Source organism: Pseudorasbora parva, chromosome 12 (assembly GCF_024679245.1).
Source record: "Pseudorasbora parva isolate DD20220531a chromosome 12, ASM2467924v1, whole genome shotgun sequence".
Lineage (NCBI taxonomy): Eukaryota > Metazoa > Chordata > Actinopteri > Cypriniformes > Gobionidae > Pseudorasbora > Pseudorasbora parva.
Window position 1 is genome coordinate 46092474 of NC_090183.1, and position 23380 is coordinate 46115853.

The window sequence follows — 23380 nt, forward strand, 5'->3', positions numbered from 1 at the left end:
ATGATGGATAGATGGATGTATTTTTATGATGGATAGATTGATGTATTTTTATGATGGATACATTGATGTATTTTTATGATGGATAGATGGATGTATTTTTATGATGGATAGATGGATGTATTTTTATGATGGATAGATGGATGTATTTTTATGATGGATAGATGGATGTATTTTTATGATGGATAGATGGATGTATTTTTATGATGGATACATTGATGTATTTTTATGATGGATAGATGGATGTATTTTTATGATGGATAGATGGATGTATTTTTATGATGGATACATTGATGCATTTTTATGATGGATAGATGGATGTATTTTTATGATGGATAGATGGATGTATTTTTATGATGGATAGATGGATGTATTTTTATGATGGATAGATGGATGTATTTTTATGATGGATAGATGGATGTATTTTTATGATGGATACATTGATGTATTTTTATGATGGATAGATGGATGTATTTTTATGATGGATAGATGGATGTATTTTTATGATGGATACATTGATGATTTTTATGATGGATAGATGATGTATTTTTATGATGGATAGATGGATGTATTTTTATGATGGATAGATGGATGTATTTTTATGATGGATAGATGGATGTATTTTTATGATGGATACATTGATGTATTTTTATGATGGATAGATTGATGTATTTTTATGATGGATAGATGGATGTATTTTTATGATGGATAGATGGATGTATTTTTATGATGGATACATGATGCATTTTTATGATGGATAGATGGATGTATTTTTATGATGGATAGATGGATGTATTTTTATGATGGATAGATGGATGTATTTTTATGATGGATAGATGGATGTATTTTTATGATGGATACATTGATGTATTTTTATGATGGATAGATGGATGTATTTTTATGATGGATACATTGATGTATTTTTATGATGGATAGATGGATGTATTTTTATGATGGATGATTTTATGATGGATAGATGGATGTATTTTATGATGGATACATTGATGTATTTTTATGATGGATACATTGATGTATTTTTATGATGGATAGATTGATGTATTTTTATGATGGATAGATGGATGTATTTTTATGATGGATAGATGGATGTATTTTTATGATGGATAGATGGATGTATTTTTATGATGGATAGATTGATGTATTTTATGATGGATAGATTGATGTATTTTTATGATGGATACATTGATGTATTTTTATGATGGATAATGGATGTATTTTTATGATGGATAGATGGATGTATTTTTATGATGGATAGATGGATGTATTTTTATGATGGATAGATGGATGTATTTTTATGATGGATAGATGGATGTATTTTTATGATGGATAGATGGATGTATTTTTATGATGGATAGATGGATGTATTTTTATGATGGATACATTGATGTATTTTTATGATGGATACATTGATGTATTTTTATGATGGATAGATGGATGTATTTTTATGATGGATACATTGATGTATTTTTATGATGGATACATTGATGTATTTTTATGATGGATAGATGGATGTATTTTTATGATGGATAGATGGATGTATTTTTATGATGGATACATTGATGTATTTTTATGATGGATACATTGATGTATTTTTATGATGGATAGATGGATGTATTTTTATGATGGATAGATGATGTATTTTTATGATGGATAGATGATGTATTTTTATGATGGATAGATGGATGTATTTTTATGATGGATAGATGGATGTATTTTTATGATGGATACATTGATGTATTTTTATGATGGATACATTGATGTATTTTTATGATGGATAGATGGATGTATTTTTATGATGGATAGATGGATGTATTTTTATGATGGATACATTGATGTATTTTTATGATGGATACATTGATGCATTTTTATGATGGATAGATGGATGTATTTTTATGATGGATAGATGGATGTATTTTTATGATGGATAGATGGATGTATTTTTATGATGGATACATTGATGTATTTTTATGATGGATACATTGATGCATTTTTATGATGGATAGATGGATGTATTTTTATGATGGATACATTGATGTATTTTTATGATGGATAGATGGATGTATTTTTATGATGGATAGATGGATGTATTTTTATGATGGATACATTGATGCATTTTTATGATGGATAGATGGATGTATTTTTATGATGGATAGATGGATGTATTTTTATGATGGATACATTGATGTATTTTTATGATGGATAGATGGATGTATTTTTATGATGGATAGATGGATGTATTTTTATGATGGATAGATGGATGTATTTTTATGATGGATAGATGGATGTATTTTTATGATGGATACATTGATGTATTTTTATGATGGATACATTGATGTATTTTTATGATGGATACATTGATGTATTTTTATGATGGATACATTGATGTATTTTTATGATGGATACATTGATGTATTTTTATGATGGATAGATGGATGTATTTTTATGATGGATAGATGGATGTATTTTTATGATGGATAGATGGATGTATTTTTATGATGGATACATTGATGTATTTTTATGATGGATAGATGGATGTATTTTTATGATGGATACATTGATGTATTTTTATGATGGATAGATGGATGTATTTTTATGATGGATAGATGGATGTATTTTTATGATGGATAGATGGATGTATTTTTATGATGGATAGATGGATGTATTTTTATGATGGATACATTGATGTATTTTTATGATGGATACATTGATGTATTTTTATGATGGATAGATGGATGTATTTTTATGATGGATACATTGATGTATTTTTATGATGGATAGATGGATGTATTTTTATGATGGATAGATGGATGTATTTTTATGATGGATACATTGATGTATTTTTATGATGGATAGATGGATGTATTTTTATGATGGATACATTGATGCATTTTTATGATGGATACATTGATGTATTTTTATGATGGATACATGGATGTATTTTTATGATGGATACATTGATGTATTTTTATGATGGATAGATGGATGTATTTTTATGATGGATAGATGGATGCATTTTTATGATGGATAGATGGATGTATTTTTATGATGGATAGATGGATGTATTTTTATGATGGATACATTGATGTATTTTTATGATGGATACATTGATGTATTTTTATGATGGATAGATGGATGTATTTTTATGATGGATAGATGGATGTATTTTTATGATGGATACATTGATGTATTTTTATGATGGATAGATGGATGTATTTTTATGATGGATACATTGATGCATTTTTATGATGGATACATTGATGTATTTTTATGATGGATACATGGATGTATTTTTATGATGGATACATTGATGTATTTTTATGATGGATAGATGGATGTATTTTTATGATGGATAGATGGATGCATTTTTATGATGGATAGATGGATGTATTTTTATGATGGATAGATGGATGTATTTTTATGATGGATACATTGATGTATTTTTATGATGGATACATTGATGTATTTTTAAGATGGATACATTGATGCATTTTTATGATGGATAGATGGATGTATTTTTATGATGGATAGATGGATGTATTTTTATGATGGATACATTGATGTATTTTTATGATGGATAGATGGATGTATTTTTATGATGGATAGATGGATGTATTTTTATGATGGATAGATGGATGTATTTTTATGATGGATACATTGATGTATTTTTATGATGGATAGATGGATGTATTTTTATGATGGATAGATGGATGTATTTTTATGATGGATACATTGATGTATTTTTATGATGGATAGATGGATGTATTTTTATGATGGATGGATGCATTTTTATGATGGATAGATGGATGTATTTTTATGATGGATACATTGATGTATTTTTATGATGGATAGATGGATGTATTTTTATGATGGATAGATGGATGTATTTTTATGATGGATACATTGATGTATTTTTATGATGGATACATTGATGTATTTTTATGATGGATAGATGGATGTATTTTTATGATGGATACATTGATGCATTTTTATGATGGATAGATGGATGTATTTTTATGATGGATACATTGATGTATTTTTATGATGGATAGATGGATGTATTTTTATGATGGATACATTGATGTATTTTTATGATGGATAGATGGATGTATTTTTATGATGGATACATTGATGTATTTTTATGATGGATAGATGGATGTATTTTTATGATGGATAGATGGATGTATTTTTATGATGGATAGATGGATGTATTTTTATGATGGATACATTGATGTATTTTTATGATGGATACATTGATGTATTTTTATGATGGATAGATGGATGTATTTTTATGATGGATAGATGGATGTATTTTTATGATGGATACATTGATGTATTTTTATGATGGATACATTGATGTATTTTTATGATGGATAGATGGATGTATTTTTATGATGGATACATTGATGTATTTTTATGATGGATACATTGATGTATTTTTATGATGGATAGATGGATGTATTTTTATGATGGATACATTGATGCATTTTTATGATGGATAGATGGATGTATTTTTATGATGGATAGATGGATGTATTTTTATGATGGATACATTGATGTATTTTTATGATGGATACATTGATGTATTTTTATGATGGATAGATGGATGTATTTTTATGATGGATACATTGATGCATTTTTATGATGGATAGATGGATGTATTTTTATGATGGATACATTGATGTATTTTTATGATGGATAGATGGATGTATTTTTATGATGGATACATTGATGCATTTTTATGATGGATAGATGGATGTATTTTATGATGGATAGATGGATGTATTTTTATGATGGATACATTGATGTATTTTTATGATGGATACATTGATGTATTTTTATGATGGATAGATGGATGCATTTTTATGATGGATACATTGATGTATTTTTATGATGGATACATTGATGTATTTTTATGATGGATACATTGATGTATTTTTATGATGGATAGATGGATGTATTTTTATGATGGATGGATGCATTTTTATGATGGATAGATGGATGTATTTTTATGATGGATACATTGATGTATTTTTATGATGGATAGATGGATGTATTTTTATGATGGATAGATGGATGTATTTTTATGATGGATACATTGATGTATTTTTATGATGGATACATTGATGTATTTTTATGATGGATAGATGGATGTATTTTTATGATGGATACATTGATGCATTTTTATGATGGATAGATGGATGTATTTTTATGATGGATACATTGATGTATTTTTATGATGGATAGATGGATGTATTTTTATGATGGATACATTGATGTATTTTTATGATGGATAGATGGATGTATTTTTATGATGGATACATTGATGTATTTTTATGATGGATAGATGGATGTATTTTTATGATGGATACATTGATGTATTTTTATGATGGATAGATGGATGTATTTTTATGATGGATACATTGATGCATTTTTATGATGGATAGATGGATGTATTTTTATGATGGATAGATGGATGTATTTTTATGATGGATAGATGGATGTATTTTTATGATGGATACATTGATGTATTTTTATGATGGATACATTGATGTATTTTTATGATGGATAGATGGATGTATTTTTATGATGGATAGATGGATGTATTTTTATGATGGATAGATGGATGTATTTTTATGATGGATAGATGGATGTATTTTTATGATGGATAGATGGATGTATTTTTATGATGGATACATTGATGTATTTTTATGATGGATACATTGATGCATTTTTATGATGGATAGATGGATGTATTTTTATGATGGATAGATGGATGTATTTTTATGATGGATAGATGGATGTATTTTTATGATGGATACATTGATGTATTTTTATGATGGATAGATGGATGTATTTTTATGATGGATAGATGGATGTATTTTTATGATGGATAGATGGATGTATTTTTATGATGGATACATTGATGTATTTTTATGATGGATAGATGGATGTATTTTTATGATGGATACATTGATGTATTTTTATGATGGATACATTGATGTATTTTTATGATGGATACATTGATGTATTTTTATGATGGATAGATGGATGTATTTTTATGATGGATAGATGGATGTATTTTTATGATGGATACATTGATGCATTTTTATGATGGATAGATGGATGTATTTTTATGATGGATACATTGATGCATTTTTATGATGGATAGATGGATGTATTTTTATGATGGATAGATGGATGTATTTTTATGATGGATAGATGGATGTATTTTTATGATGGATACATTGATGCATTTTTATGATGGATAGATGGATGTATTTTTATGATGGATAGATGGATGTATTTTTATGATGGATAGATGGATGTATTTTTATGATGGATAGATGGGTGTATTTTTATGATGGATACATTGATGTATTTTTATGATGGATAGATGGATGTATTTTTATGATGGATACATTGATGCATTTTTATGATGGATAGATGGATGTATTTTTATGATGGATAGATGGATGTATTTTTATGATGGATAGATGGATGCATTTTTATGATGGATAGATGGATGTATTTTTATGATGGATAGATGGATGTATTTTTATGATGGATAGATGGATGTATTTTTATGATGGATACATTGATGCATTTTTATGATGGATAGATGGATGCATTTTTATGATGGATAGATGGATGTATTTTTATGATGGATACATTGATGTATTTTTATGATGGATACATTGATGTATTTTTATGATGGATAGATGGATGTATTTTTATGATGGATGGATGCATTTTTATGATGGATAGATGGATGTATTTTTATGATGGATACATTGATGTATTTTTATGATGGATAGATGGATGTATTTTTATGATGGATACATTGATGTATTTTTATGATGGATAGATGGATGTATTTTTATGATGGATACATTGATGTATTTTTATGATGGATACATTGATGTATTTTTATGATGGATACATTGATGTATTTTTATGATGGATACATTGATGTATTTTTATGATGGATACATTGATGTATTTTTATGATGGATAGATGGATGTATTTTTATGATGGATAGATGGATGTATTTTTATGATGGATACATTGATGTATTTTTATGATGGATACATTGATGTATTTTTATGATGGATAGATGGATGTATTTTTATGATGGATACATTGATGTATTTTTATGATGGATACATTGATGTATTTTTATGATGGATAGATGGATGTATTTTTATGATGGATACATTGATGCATTTTTATGATGGATAGATGGATGTATTTTTATGATGGATAGATGGATGTATTTTTATGATGGATACATTGATGTATTTTTATGATGGATACATTGATGTATTTTTATGATGGATAGATGGATGTATTTTTATGATGGATACATTGATGCATTTTTATGATGGATAGATGGATGTATTTTTATGATGGATACATTGATGTATTTTTATGATGGATAGATGGATGTATTTTTATGATGGATACATTGATGCATTTTTATGATGGATAGATGGATGTATTTTTATGATGGATAGATGGATGTATTTTTATGATGGATACATTGATGTATTTTTATGATGGATACATTGATGTATTTTTATGATGGATAGATGGATGCATTTTTATGATGGATACATTGATGTATTTTTATGATGGATACATTGATGTATTTTTATGATGGATACATTGATGTATTTTTATGATGGATAGATGGATGTATTTTTATGATGGATGGATGCATTTTTATGATGGATAGATGGATGTATTTTTATGATGGATACATTGATGTATTTTTATGATGGATAGATGGATGTATTTTTATGATGGATAGATGGATGTATTTTTATGATGGATACATTGATGTATTTTTATGATGGATACATTGATGTATTTTTATGATGGATAGATGGATGTATTTTTATGATGGATACATTGATGCATTTTTATGATGGATAGATTGATGTATTTTTATGATGGATACATTGATGTATTTTTATGATGGATAGATGGATGTATTTTTATGATGGATACATTGATGTATTTTTATGATGGATAGATGGATGTATTTTTATGATGGATACATTGATGTATTTTTATGATGGATAGATGGATGTATTTTTATGATGGATACATTGATGTATTTTTATGATGGATAGATGGATGTATTTTTATGATGGATACATTGATGCATTTTTATGATGGATAGATGGATGTATTTTTATGATGGATAGATGGATGTATTTTTATGATGGATAGATGGATGTATTTTTATGATGGATACATTGATGTATTTTTATGATGGATACATTGATGTATTTTTATGATGGATAGATGGATGTATTTTTATGATGGATAGATGGATGTATTTTTATGATGGATAGATGGATGTATTTTTATGATGGATAGATGGATGTATTTTTATGATGGATAGATGGATGTATTTTTATGATGGATACATTGATGTATTTTTATGATGGATACATTGATGCATTTTTATGATGGATAGATGGATGTATTTTTATGATGGATAGATGGATGTATTTTTATGATGGATAGATGGATGTATTTTTATGATGGATAGATGGATGTATTTTTATGATGGATAGATGGATGTATTTTTATGATGGATACATTGATGTATTTTTATGATGGATAGATGGATGTATTTTTATGATGGATACATTGATGCATTTTTATGATGGATAGATGGATGTATTTTTATGATGGATAGATGGATGTATTTTTATGATGGATACATTGATGTATTTTTATGATGGATAGATGGATGTATTTTTATGATGGATACATTGATGTATTTTTATGATGGATACATTGATGTATTTTTATGATGGATACATTGATGTATTTTTATGATGGATAGATGGATGTATTTTTATGATGGATAGATGGATGTATTTTTATGATGGATACATTGATGCATTTTTATGATGGATAGATGGATGTATTTTTATGATGGATAGATGGATGTATTTTTATGATGGATAGATGGATGTATTTTTATGATGGATACATTGATGTATTTTTATGATGGATACATGGATGTATTTTTATGATGGATAGATGGATGTATTTTTATGATGGATACATTGATGCATTTTTATGATGGATAGATGGATGTATTTTTATGATGGATACATTGATGCATTTTTATGATGGATACATGGATGTATTTTTATGATGGATAGATGGATGTATTTTTATGATGGATAGATGGATGTATTTTTATGATGGATACATTGATGTATTTTTATGATGGATAGATGGATGTATTTTTATGATGGATACATTGATGTATTTTTATGATGGATAGATGGATGTATTTTTATGATGGATAGATGGATGTATTTTTATGATGGATAGATGGATGTATTTTTATGATGGATACATGGATGTATTTTTATGATGGATAGATTGATGCATTTTTATGATGGATAGATGGATGTATTTTTATGATGGATAGATGGATGTATTTTTATGATGGATACATTGATGTATTTTTATGATGGATAGATGGATGTATTTTTATGATGGATAGATGGATGTATTTTTATGATGGATAGATGGATGTATTTTTATGATGGATACATTGATGCATTTTTATGATGGATACATGGATGTATTTTTATGATGGATACATGGATGTATTTTTATGATGGATACATGGATGTATTTTTATGATGGATACATTGATGTATTTTTATGATGGATAGATGGATGTATTTTTATGGTGGATAGATGGATGTATTTTTATGATGGATACATTGATGCATTTTTATGATGGATACATTGATGCACTTTTATGGACTTTAAAACAGATACAGCCATTCACTGCCATTATAAAGCTTGGAAGAGTGAGAACATTTAACTTAGATTGTGTTCGTCTGAAAGCAAAATGTCACTCACAACTAGGTTGACTTGAGGGAGGAAATCATGGGTTATTTCTTGTGTGAAATATCCCTCTAATGTAGCAATAATTAACAAACCAGGGAAGGATGGTGATCCCTATCAGTTTAAAAATTTAATTCATTTTGTTGTATTTTATATTTGTAGGTGGAGCTGTCAGAGCCGGTCGACACTCGCAGCTCTGAGCCGAACCGGAAGCCGAAGGGACCCGTTCAACAAATCCGACAGAAACTGAAGAAGGAGAGCAAGAAGAAGAGATAGTGTATGTGTGTGTACTGACTGAGTGAAAATGAATGAGAGGGAAACATTAGAGGTTTCATCTGTGGGTCTGAGAAACTGATGATGGTTGATTTACGCTGCATTCACACGTGGCGTCATCACTTCTCCTTTACTTTGAATGGGTGCTGTTATGCTTTGTGTTGTATTGCCTATGCAAATACCCCAGCGCAGATGCTAGCCAATCGCATTCATGCAACACCGGAAGAGCAATATGATTGGCTGTTGTCACTGACAGTTGCTCCAGGATCAAGATCATGTGTAGTTCAGCCATTATAACTTCTGATCTCAGTTAGGGAGTGTTTGTCACATGTATTGTTGTTTTTTTATTAATCATTATTTGTATGGCCATTTCACCTGAATAAAAGAATGACCGTCTGCTTCTTTGTGTGGTGATAATGTTTAGTAACAGTATAATCCTGGTGTAATGTTCAAATGTTTGGATAACTATATATATAAACATGGGATCAGAAAATTTGAACTTGCAAAATCTGTGAATAATTAAAAAAAAAAGATTAACTACTAACTTTCCAACAAATAAAGAGCCACAATGTTTAAAATACTTTATTTAAAATGCATACTGATAAATATATCTGAGTTAAAAACATGATTTGAGAAAACAAGCATCACATAAACAGAAAACACACTGATATTGTCTAACATAATCTCTTTTTGTGTACAAATCAGATATGAAAAACAAGCAATTTAAATAACTCTCAATCCTAAGACGTCTTCATGAGGATGTGGACTCGTCTTCCACATTAGAGCTTATTTTTATGAACGAGGTCTCGTCTTATAACAGCATTCACTGCAGGGGAAAAACACAAACACATCATTAGTGCTGTTCAAAGTGTGCATTACTAGCAAGAACGATGTGATCAAAAACTATACTGTGTGCTGTTACTTTACTAGACATTTTTATGACAGGATATGGCAAGCCATTGTAACACTTAATCCTTAAAGCATACCAGTAACTAACAAATAAGTACTAGTAACTAATGAATGAGTACTAGTAACTAATGAATGAGTACTAGTATCTAACAAATAAGTACTAGTAACTAATGAAGGAGTACTAGTATCTAACGAATAAGTACTAGTATCTAACGAATGAGTACTAGTATCTAACGAATGAGTACTAGTAACTAATGAATTGAGTACTAGTATCTAATGAATGAGTACTAGTATCTAATGAATAAGTACTAGTATCTAACGAATAAGTATTAGTATCTAATGAATAAGTACTAGTAACTAATGAATAAGTACTAGTAACTAATGAATGAGTACAAGTATCTAATGAATAAGTACTAGTAACTAACGAATAAGTACTAGTATCTAATGAATGAGTACTAGTATCTAATGAATAAGTACTAGTATCTAATGAATAAGTACTAGTATCTAATGAATGAGTACTAGTAACTAATGAATAAGTACTAGTATCTTATGAATGAGTACTAGTAACTAATGAATGAGTACTAGTAACTAATGAATGAGTACTAGTATCTAACAAATAAGTACTAGTAACTAATGAATGAGTACTAGTAACTAACGAATAAGTACTAGTATCTAATGAATGAGTACTAGTAACTAATGAATAAGTACTAGTAACTAACGAATGAGTACTAGTAACTAATGAATGAGTACTAGTATCTAACGAATAAGTACTAGTAACTAATGAATGAGTACTAGTATCTAATGAATAAGTACTAGTATCTAACGAATAAGTACTAGTATCTAATGAATAAGTACTAGTATCTAATGAATAAGTACTAGTAACTAACGAATAAGTACTAGTATCTAACGAATAAGTACTAGTATCTAATGAATAAGTACTAGCATCTAATGAATAAGTACTAGTATCTAATGAATAAGTACTAGTATCTAACGAATAAGTACTAGTAACTAACGAATAAGTACTAGTATCTAACGAATAAGTACTAGTATCTAATGAATAAGTACTAGTATCTACTGAATAAGTACTAGTATCTAATGAATAAGTACTAGTATCTAATGAATAAGTACTAGTAACTAACGAACGAGTACTAGTAACTAACGAACAAGTACTAGTAACTAATGAATAAGTACTAGTATCTAAGGAATGAGTACTAGTAACTAACGAATAAGTACTAGTATCTAATGAATGAGTACTAGTATCTAATGAATAAGTACTAGTATCTAATGAATAAGTACTAGTATCTAATGAATGAGTACTAGTAACTAATGAATAAGTACTAGTATCTTATGAATGAGTACTAGTAACTAATGAATGAGTACTAGTAACTAATGAATGAGTACTAGTATCTAACAAATAAGTACTAGTAACTAATGAATGAGTACTAGTAACTAATGAATAAGTACTAGTAACTAATGAATGAGTACTAGTATCTAACAAATAAGTACTAGTAACTAATGAATGAGTACTAGTATCTACTGAATAAGTACTAGTATCTAATGAATAAGTACTAGTATCTAATGAATAAGTACTAGTAACTAACGAATAAGTACTAGTATCTAACGAATAAGTACTAGTATCTAATGAATAAGTACTAGCATCTAATGAATAAGTACTAGTATCTAATGAATAAGTACTAGTATCTAACGAATAAGTACTAGTAACTAACGAATAAGTACTAGTATCTAACGAATAAGTACTAGTATCTAATGAATAAGTACTAGTATCTACTGAATAAGTACTAGTATCTAATGAATAAGTACTAGTATCTAATGAATAAGTACTAGTAACTAACGAACGAGTACTAGTAACTAACGAACAAGTACTAGTAACTAATGAATAAGTACTAGTATCTAAGGAATGAGTACTAGTAACTAACGAATAAGTACTAGTATCTAATGAATGAGTACTAGTATCTAATGAATAAGTACTAGTATCTAATGAATAAGTACTAGTATCTAATGAATGAGTACTAGTAACTAATGAATAAGTACTAGTATCTTATGAATGAGTACTAGTAACTAATGAATGAGTACTAGTAACTAATGAATGAGTACTAGTATCTAACAAATAAGTACTAGTAACTAATGAATGAGTACTAGTAACTAATGAATAAGTACTAGTAACTAATGAATGAGTACTAGTATCTAACAAATAAGTACTAGTAACTAATGAATGAGTACTAGTATCTACTGAATAAGTACTAGTATCTAATGAATAAGTACTAGTATCTAATGAATAAGTACTAGTAACTAACGAATAAGTACTAGTATCTAACGAATAAGTACTAGTATCTAATGAATAAGTACTAGCATCTAATGAATAAGTACTAGTATCTAATGAATAAGTACTAGTATCTAACGAATAAGTACTAGTAACTAACGAATAAGTACTAGTATCTAACGAATAAGTACTAGTATCTAATGAATAAGTACTAGTATCTACTGAATAAGTACTAGTATCTAATGAATAAGTACTAGTATCTAATGAATAAGTACTAGTAACTAACGAACGAGTACTAGTAACTAACGAACAAGTACTAGTAACTAATGAATAAGTACTAGTATCTAAGGAATGAGTACTAGTAACTAACGAATAAGTACTAGTATCTAATGAATGAGTACTAGTATCTAATGAATAAGTACTAGTATCTAATGAATAAGTACTAGTATCTAATGAATGAGTACTAGTAACTAATGAATAAGTACTAGTATCTTATGAATGAGTACTAGTAACTAATGAATGAGTACTAGTAACTAATGAATGAGTACTAGTATCTAACAAATAAGTACTAGTAACTAATGAATGAGTACTAGTAACTAATGAATAAGTACTAGTAACTAATGAATGAGTACTAGTATCTAACAAATAAGTACTAGTAACTAATGAATGAGTACTAGTATCTACTGAATAAGTACTAGTATCTAATGAATAAGTACTAGTATCTAATGAATAAGTACTAGTAACTAACGAATAAGTACTAGTATCTAACGAATAAGTACTAGTATCTAATGAATAAGTACTAGTATCTAATGAATAAGTACTAGTATCTAATGAATAAGTACTAGTATCTAACGAATAAGTACTAGTAACTAACGAATAAGTACTAGTAACTAACGAATAAGTACTAGTATCTAACGAATAAGTACTAGTATCTAATGAATAAGTACTAGTATCTACTGAATAAGTACTAGTATCTAATGAATAAGTACTAGTATCTAATGAATAAGTACTAGTAACTAACGAATAAGTACTAGTAACTAACGAATAAGTACTAGTATCTAACGAATAAGTACTAGTATCTAATGAATAAGTACTAGTCTCTAATGAATAAGTACTAGTAACTAACGAACGAGTACTAGTAACTAACGAACAAGTACTAGTAACTAATGAATAAGTACTAGTATCTAAGGAATGAGTACTAGTAACTAACGAATAAGTACTAGTAGCATGAAAATAGATTCTGGTAGGCTTTAAGGATTAAATGTTAAAAGAGCTTGCCATACACAGGAAGGTCTGATGCTGTAACTAACCCTCCACTAGTCGGCAGCACATTGTTTAACCTGAGCACTTCCTGTTGTTCTGCTGAAACAAGTCAGTGGGCTAAAAATGGAAAGTTTTCAGTCTAAAATTAGATTAGGGGACAGCGTTTACAGGTATAACAAGCTTGAAATAGAAGTTAAAGCGTTGGTGGGATGCTTTGTAACACCCACGCCGTCCACAACAAACAAAAACAAATCTACATCTGTGGTGTAATATTAAAACATGGCTCACAACATCAACTATACCAGGCTTTCTGTGACTAAATGGCACAATTCGAGAGTATTAACGAGTGACTTTGTGACTGAATGCTACGCTAGAGATCAATAGTGTGTCCTGTTTGTCCCCGTGTGTGTTTTAGGTCTGCTAGCTCAATATTTAACAGGCTTTAGCAGAACCGGAGGCACTGACCCATATAGTGGCGCCTGATAAGAGTGGCATACATTAGAGACTAGCACACCGGCCTCAGAAATACACTACTACATATATTAACACACAACTTTTTCACTTTTCAGCTTCAGTGTGTAACGTTGCTTTTTGAGCACAAAAAAGATCAGCAAGATTTCAAAGTTACTCCAAAGGGAGATTTAGATTAATTTGATTATCAAGGTTAAAAAAAAGTCTTAATTTGACTTTCCACAATTTAAAGCCTTAAAAATGTCTTTAACTGGAGCAGACACTATTAAAGGGATAGTTGACCCATAAATGAGCCTGTGATGTTGATCTGCTGACCCCCAGGGCATCATAGGTGTGTGTTTCTTCAGGAGAACACTAATGAAGATTTTTAACTCAACCGTTGCTCGTATAATGCATGTCAATGGGGTGTATTTCTATGAGAGTAAAACACACTGACATACGAATCCATATTAAACCCTGAGGCTCGTGACGACACACTGATGTCTTAAGGCACGAAACGATCACTTTCTGCCGGAAACACAACAGTATTTGTGTTATTTTTACCTCAAATACAATTCTATGTCCAACAGCCGCTATTGCGCCACCACTTCCTGCAAGTGAGGTCAAATTACACGATATGGTGTATCTCAATGGGACACAAGCGGAGGAAGTGACACCTCACTTGCAGGAAGGGGACATAGTGTTGTATTTGAGGTAAAAACTGACACAAATACTGTTGTGTTTCCGGCAGAAAGTGATCGTTTCGTGCCTTAAGACATCAGTGTGTCGTCACGAGCCTCAGGGTTTAATATGGATTCGTATGTCTGTGTGTGTTTTACTCTCATAGAAATACACCCCATTAACATGCATTATACGAGCAACGGCTGAGTTAAAAATCTTCATTTGTGTTCTCCTGAAGAAACACACACACCTATGACGCCCCTGGGGTCAGCAGATCAACATCACAGGCTCATTTATGGGTCAACTATCCCTTTAAATCTGATCAAAATGAAGAGAGTTTTTGCTTAAAACAAGCTAAATGATCTGCCAATGGGGTGAGAAAAATAATCTTATTTCTGATTGAAATCTTGTTTCCGTCCCAAACAGAAGCGAGATTATTTTTCTCACCCCACTGGCAGATAATTCTGCTTATTTTAAGCAAAAACTCACTTCATTTAGATTTTATATAAAAAAGGAAAAATATGTAATTTTACTTATCAAGTAAATGCATCTTGTTTTAAGATTTTTTAGATGTTTAGACTGGAAACAAGACAAAAATACTAAATAAGAAGAGCATTTTTTTTGCAATGGACAGAATGATCAGAGTAATGAAGCCCAAACATTCTTCCAAATATCTTCTTTTGAGTTCAGCAGACCAAAGAAACTCATACAGGTTTGGAACAACATGAGGGTGAGTAAAGGACAAAATTTTCGGGTGAACTATCCCTTTGAATGATCAGAGTAATGAAGCCCACTAACCATCATCCAGATAGGCCTGGTCCAGGTTCTCCTGCTTGATGGCGACTCTCACAGGACTGGCGTTTCTCTGGTGCTGCATGGGCAGGTAAGTGTGCTGATGGCTGGGGGCCGGCGGAGAGGCCCTGGAGGCGAAAGCCTTCGGATGGGCCCCGGCCGAGCACAGCTCCGACACATCCAGGGTGGGGAATAATGAGGCGGCGTTTTGGATGCTGTCTCCGGCTATGGTTCTCTGGTAGGCGTTCGGCATGAATGTGGCCCCCATACAGGAGGCCTGACCTGGGGATCCGGAGAGAACTGGCCCCTGGTAGCGGATGGATGTGTGCTGGAGCTGGTGGTGTTGTGTGGGGTTGTACATGCCAGATGGAGGCCGCTGGTATGAGGGTGCGGTGGGCATCATACAACCGTCCGCAAGATGGCATGACTGAGGAGAAATGCCCATTATGGGACGCGCGGTGCAGCCAAACTGAGTGTAGTGGTATTCTTCAACCGGCTCGGCTTTAATCTGTGGCACTGGAAAGGAAATACAAATCATTTGGACAAGTTTTAAACACTAGGTAATAAGGCTGGGTACTGATGCAAATTTGACAATTTGATTCACAAGTTTGCAATTCGGTTCAATATGGATAATTTCGGATATCAGGTAGCCTGGGAAAAAACCCAGACAACTTCCAGCAAATTTAGGTTTGCTCTGCAAGTAGTCTGTCAAAGAGCTCAGTCAAGCCCATTTCTAATCCGTCGAAATCACGGCACCAATCAGAATTAATGCTTTACACAATGACGACAGCAATGTATGCCGAAGCAGATTATCACTCGTTCGAATCAGCTATAGCGTCTGTTTTAAGCGATTTAAACTTTTAATTTTCATCAAAACCCGAGCAAAGAACAACACTGGGCTCCCAGATGGGGATTACACCGGCTACTGTGATGAGGAGGACAAGGAGTGTGATGAATATATTTAAATGTAAAATATAGTTACATTTTCGACTTTATGGACACAGGATATGTTTTTTTTAGGTAAATGTGATGTTTATCATGTTTGGTTTTGAGATTTGGTTCACATTTATGTTTTAACATGGATTCACTAACATGGTTTATGGTTCTTGTCATGTGACCTCCTTGCCCGGATGTGATCATTTCATGTGCTTTACTAGTTTCATGCGTCTTGTTCTGATTGGTTCCCTTTTCTATGTGGCATGTTCTCATTGGTTGTCATAATCATGTGTTCCCATGTGTTCCACTTGTCATAGTCTCTGTATATATATATGTGTGTGTGTGTGTGTGTGTGTATATATATATATATATATATATACACACACACATATATATACACACACACACACAAGACAATGAACCAGTGACAACTATGCACACATGACTAGACTAATATCGAGAAATCAATATTTTTTATGGGGTGTTCACAAGATGCGAATGAGGCGAATAAATTGTGCTGTTCGTGCATAGTTGGACGCTTGAACATTTTGAGTTTTCTCGTTTCATTCGCGCGTGATATTCACTTCACAACAGATGCAAATGTGCGTCATGGGAGCGGCTTCTGCCATGCGGCTCGTCTCGTGAAACGACTGACATGGATCGTTTTTTTAAATACGGCGAATAAGCTCAATTTGCCGGCTTTAGCTAGCTTGTAATCTCAATATGGTGAATTCAAGGTGATTGGGACACTTTTTCCAAGTCATCTCAATGGTAAAGAGTCTCCCTGAAATCACTATGTATCGCTCAAATTGAGTAATGAACGTTTTTTACAACTTTCCAGACTGTCCGACCTCCTCACTCACTTTCTTCCAAGCAAGATCCTTTTTATTCCTGTTTCTATAAAGGTTGAAGATGTATCTACAGCTCCGGGTCTCCACATGACTTTGTCCTCATTGTTGTCACTACTAAAGCAAGCTCCTGATTGGTTAACATGGCGCGAATATCCGCCAAATTTCAGATTTTTCAACTTGCGTGTCATTCGCGCAAATCGCGCCGCAGAATATCTATTTGCGTCTTTGCATTGACTTAACATGTAAATCACTCGCGCTCATCGCTTCATTCGCGTCTGGTGTGAACGCACCATTACCCAGCCCTGCATGTGATCGTAAAGGGGCGGCACCTGAGAGGGGCGTGTAGGTGAAGTTTTGAGGCTGGCTGCATTTCTTCTTCCCATTCAGCACGTGAAAGCGGACTTTAACCGGATGGTAGATGTTGGGGTCGCGGTACGGAGGGATTTCCAATATCAGCAGGTTCTGATGGGAACACAGCTCACATTACACCATTATTGAAGACCATTATGGTTCACTTTACTATTTGCAAATAGTTTGAAGTACTTACAGATGTGCTTTTGTCTCTGTAAACCTTTGCCTCCGCCTCCCATATCTGCAAGTCAACTAAGACAATAAAAGAAAAAAACAATAACGATAAACATTTGAAAAATTATATTCTTTATGAATAACATACAATTTTAAACACATCAATATTTCCTAAAGAAGGTTTTTACTAATTACTTTGAAAGATTAATATTTTTATGAATGCGTTAAATTTATCAAAAAGTGACATTTATGATGTCACAAAAGATTATATTTCTAATAAATGCTGTTCTTTTGATCTTTCTATTCATCAAAGAATCCTGAGAAGTGAAATGTATGACAGTTTCCACAGAAATCCAACATTAGCCAGGTTTCCATCCAAGGAATATTTTGTGGGAAAAGGTTTAGCAAAAAATGCCCTTTATAAAAGTTAAAAATATCACAAATATGCAGATTTAAATATGCCAAAGCTGATTGAAAACTGGTGAGAATACTGCTTCAGAATACATCATATTTAAATAATTAAATAAAAATATGAAAAGGCTTAAAGGGTTAGTTCACCAATGTCCAAAAATAACAAAAACTACGACTTTATTCAGCATTGGCTTCTCTTCCGTGTTTGTGTTCAATCCTCAAATAAAGATTCAAACGGTTATGAATCAGCGAATCGATTCATGATTCGGATCGCCAATGTCACGTGATTTCAGCAGTTTGACACGCGATCCGAAATATGAATCGATTCGCTGATTCATAACCGTTTGAATCTTTATTTGAGGATTGAACACAAACACGGAAGAGAAGCCAATGCTGAACAAAGTCGTAGTTTTTGTTATTTTTGGACCCAAATGTATTTTGGATGCTTCAAGAGACTCTAATTAACCCACTGATGTCTCATATGGACTACTGTGATGATGTTTTTATTCTCTTTCTGGACATGGACAGTATAGTGTGCATACACTTGCATACCAGGGATGGAAATTAACTTTTTTTTCCACCGGCCACTGTGGCTGGTGGATTTCAAAATCTACCAGCCAGTCCATGTTTTTACCAGCCACTTTCTTGTTTTTAACCGACAATGTGTAACAGCACGTGAAAATTAATACTACAAGCTCTACAATACTTAAGCTGTTTATTTAATCTCAAATCTCAATGAAATACTGACATTTTTTCACTCTTATACACACACAAACCATGAACTGATATACATTTCATTAAATGAGTAGGGCTCTATGTTCTCTTTTTTTTTTTTTTTACCTGGATGTGGCATTTGGATGATTCTTTTATGGCTTCCAGTTTTAGGTTTTTAGTACCAACAATGAAACTAATAGTTTTGGCATCTCCTGAAGCGTGTTGACGACATACCGAGCAGAACATTGTCAGTAGGGATGCACCGAAATAAAAATTATTGGCTGAAACCAAAACACTAAAAGAAATTATGCCAATTATCCATTGCATTTATGGCTAATGCTATGACTGAGTAACTTTACTAAAAAGCAAGGCTTTGCAATTGCATTAATTAATATTAAAGTTTCAAATAATAAATCAATTACAAATTATGCAAATATTTATTTAGCACATTGCAACATCAAACAGTATAAAATAAAATTCAAAGTAAAATGTTTAACTTGATCTCACTCATGTGTGCATTAAATAATAATGTACAGGTCTACTAGCCTACAGAAATGTAATAAAGTAATCAAATGTAAAATAACTGCATATTTAACTGTTTAAATGAAAGATTATTCCTTATTAAACTTACAAAAGCTATTCAATCAAGAGCAGTGAGTGATGTCCTTATCGTTTGTTTGACATTAAACATAGCAGTAAAAGCTACTGCCCCTTTAAGACCTAATAGAGGGATATGCGTCATCTTTCACGGCTGTATAAAGTTCACTTAAGGCATATTCAGACTATGTCTGCTAGAATACTCATCAAGATGAACATGTTGGCATACTTTTTGTGTGAGTTTGTCCGTTTAAGCACAAGACTTGAAAGAGAACTCAATATTTGCACGCTGTGAGACGGGTGCGCGCTTCCGGATGACAGTGACGGATCTTCTCTCAGTGCGCGCGAGTTCTTATGGTTATTATTCGCGTCTTCTGGCACTACATCCGTGTAATGACGGCGAAAACGACTGGTCATATTCGGACATACTCGCATTCACTGAACACAGTTTATAAAGAGGGGAAACAGTATGCTATTTTTATTTACCCGCCACGGTGGCCGGTAGGTGAAGCGAGTTTACCCGCCACAACGCAAAATCACCCGCATTTGGCTGGTGGCGGGTGCTAATTTCCATCCCTGTTGCATACGCTCTCGGACTAAATATAAAATATCTTAAACTGTGTGTGAAGATGAACGGAGGTCTTACGGGTGTGGAGCGACATTAGGGGGAGGAGTTAATGACAGACATTTCATTTCTGGGTGAACTAACCCTTTAATGTCGAGCCCTAGAGAACAGCTGATTTACACTGGAGTAATATTCCACAATATTGTTGAGCATAAGAGAGTTCTTTTAAAACTGGAAAAAAAAAAATATTTACATCCGTTCACATACACACGCCCTTGTTTACTCGCACTATTTATTGTTCGTAGCCACAACAAATAGCTGGTTGGTGACTTCTACACAAGCAACAGAGAGAAAGTTTAATGCATATTGGAGGAACTCCCACTCTTCTGCTGTGCAGCATCACTCCGAGTGCAGGAAAGGAAAGAGACTTGTAGACGCTATCTGTGCAGAGAAACCACATCCTCTCGCACCGCACTGCACACCTAAATGGAAAGTGCAGCTCGAAACTTGGCTTGCGTCAGATCTCAATAGGATGTCGATGTGAGTCACGGCTGATTTATGCCATTGTCCTGATGGCCGTTCTGTGACACTGAGATTTCACTCACTCCGGCACGGACAGAAGTGCAGTGTTCATTTTGATAACACATTTAGACCTACGGTAACACTTCATTTTAAGGTTCAGTTATTAGCTAGTTGCTTATTATCATGCATATTACTAGGATATTGTCTGTTTATTAGCACCTCTAAAGCTCATATTAATGCCTTATTCTGCATGAGCTTATTCTACATCCCTTAATCCGACCCAATACCTAAACTTAACCGCTACAGAAACTACCTTACTAACTATTAATAAGCAGTAAATTAGGAGTTTATTGAGGCAGAAGTCGGAGTTAATAGTGATATGTGATATGTAATATGTTTTCCCTATACTAAAGTGTTACCAGATCTACTTTTAGTCAGTCTTTTGTCTAAGATGCAATTTAGTTTTAGTCATATTTTAGTCGCCTGAATTGTTTTTAGCTTTAGTCGACTAAAATCAAATGAGTTTAGTTCAATTGTAATGCATTTATTGAGCATTTAAGCGTTACATAACCGACTGTTACTTGAACTGACATTTTGTCCGAGTTTGACATTAAAAATACACGAAAGAGATTTTTTGTTCGTTTTTTAAAAACATCTACATAGTTTTTATAAATGTTGTATTTCTGTTTTAGTTAGTATATCAGGTTAAGCTAAAGCTTCAAATAAGTTTACTTATTTTTTAATTTCAGTAACATGTCATTACTAAGTCCTGAATATGTTTTAATGGTTTTAGTGAGCTGTTATAACTCTGATACTTTATTAAATAATATGTCAAATCCTGTTTTTAGTCTTTCCTCCTGACTATGAATTAAATGGGAATTAAATTAAATAGTTTATTGTGTATTCAAGTATAATGGGTGACTTTTAATTATAATCCAGCTGGAAATACACCAGGACTCTTATTTTGAAATGTCTCACTATTGCAGTTCAGATGAGGAGATGAAATATGCATCGATACAAGCGTCTAAATCATATTACTATACAAACATGGTGAAATAAACAGTGTGATTATTCCTCAGCTGTAGCTCATAAACATTGTCTGTCATAAATGTGTTATTGTTGGATTGAGCGCTGTGGCGTGAGTCTGGAGAAGCTCAACAGATCCACGTTTTCCCGCCATAAGCTCCGTGTTTTCCCGCAATTAGCTCAGTGTTTTCCCGCAATTAGCTCAGTGTTTTCCCGTAATTAGCTCCGTGTTTTCCCGCCATTAGCTCCGCTCGTGTGTTCATCCGTTACACAGGACATCAGTTCTGATGGATCTCTTCCCTAATTATCTCTTCCTCACTAACATTTCCTCTCATAACATCGCTCTACGTTTCATATTGATTATCACTGAATACTTAATTACTAGGGCCGGGACTTTAACGTGTTAATTAATTACGCAGAAAAATAAATAACAATTTTAACCACACTTATTTTTGCACCGCGGAACGTTTTTCAATGAATGAGTTTCGACGGACCGATTATACTGAAACACCAACTAGCGCTCATGACCAAGGGGGTAATCTAGCACTCGGAAAGCGTTCCACCCATAGGGGCGGCCATTGCTAACCAAGCCATCACCTGCTGTTAGCATCCCATTGACTCCCATTCATTTTTGAGTCACTTTGACAGTGAATAACTTTACATCTGAGGCGTTTAAAGAC

At 32.1% G+C, this 23380-nt stretch overlaps 2 protein-coding genes across 2 annotated transcripts in view; one reads left to right on the plus strand and one right to left on the minus strand.

Moving 5' to 3' along the window:
- manbal (mannosidase beta like) overlaps positions 1-10573 on the plus strand; it is a 25755-nt gene extending 15182 nt beyond the window's left edge. The window contains exon 4 of the mRNA XM_067458574.1: positions 10067-10573. Within this exon, the coding sequence (XP_067314675.1) occupies positions 10067-10180 (114 nt within the window). The 3' untranslated portion in view covers positions 10181-10573. The remainder of the gene's footprint in view (positions 1-10066) is intronic.
- Positions 10574-10774: 201 nt separating this feature from the next.
- LOC137094643 (nuclear factor of activated T-cells, cytoplasmic 2) overlaps positions 10775-23380 on the minus strand; it is a 38968-nt gene continuing 26362 nt past the window's right edge. The window contains exons 9-12 of the mRNA XM_067460508.1: positions 18888-18943; positions 18670-18802; positions 16560-17069; positions 10775-11003 (exon numbers count right to left, since the gene is read on the minus strand). Of these exons, the coding sequence (XP_067316609.1) occupies positions 10957-11003; positions 16560-17069; positions 18670-18802; positions 18888-18943 (746 nt within the window). The 3' untranslated portion in view covers positions 10775-10956. The remainder of the gene's footprint in view (positions 11004-16559; positions 17070-18669; positions 18803-18887; positions 18944-23380) is intronic.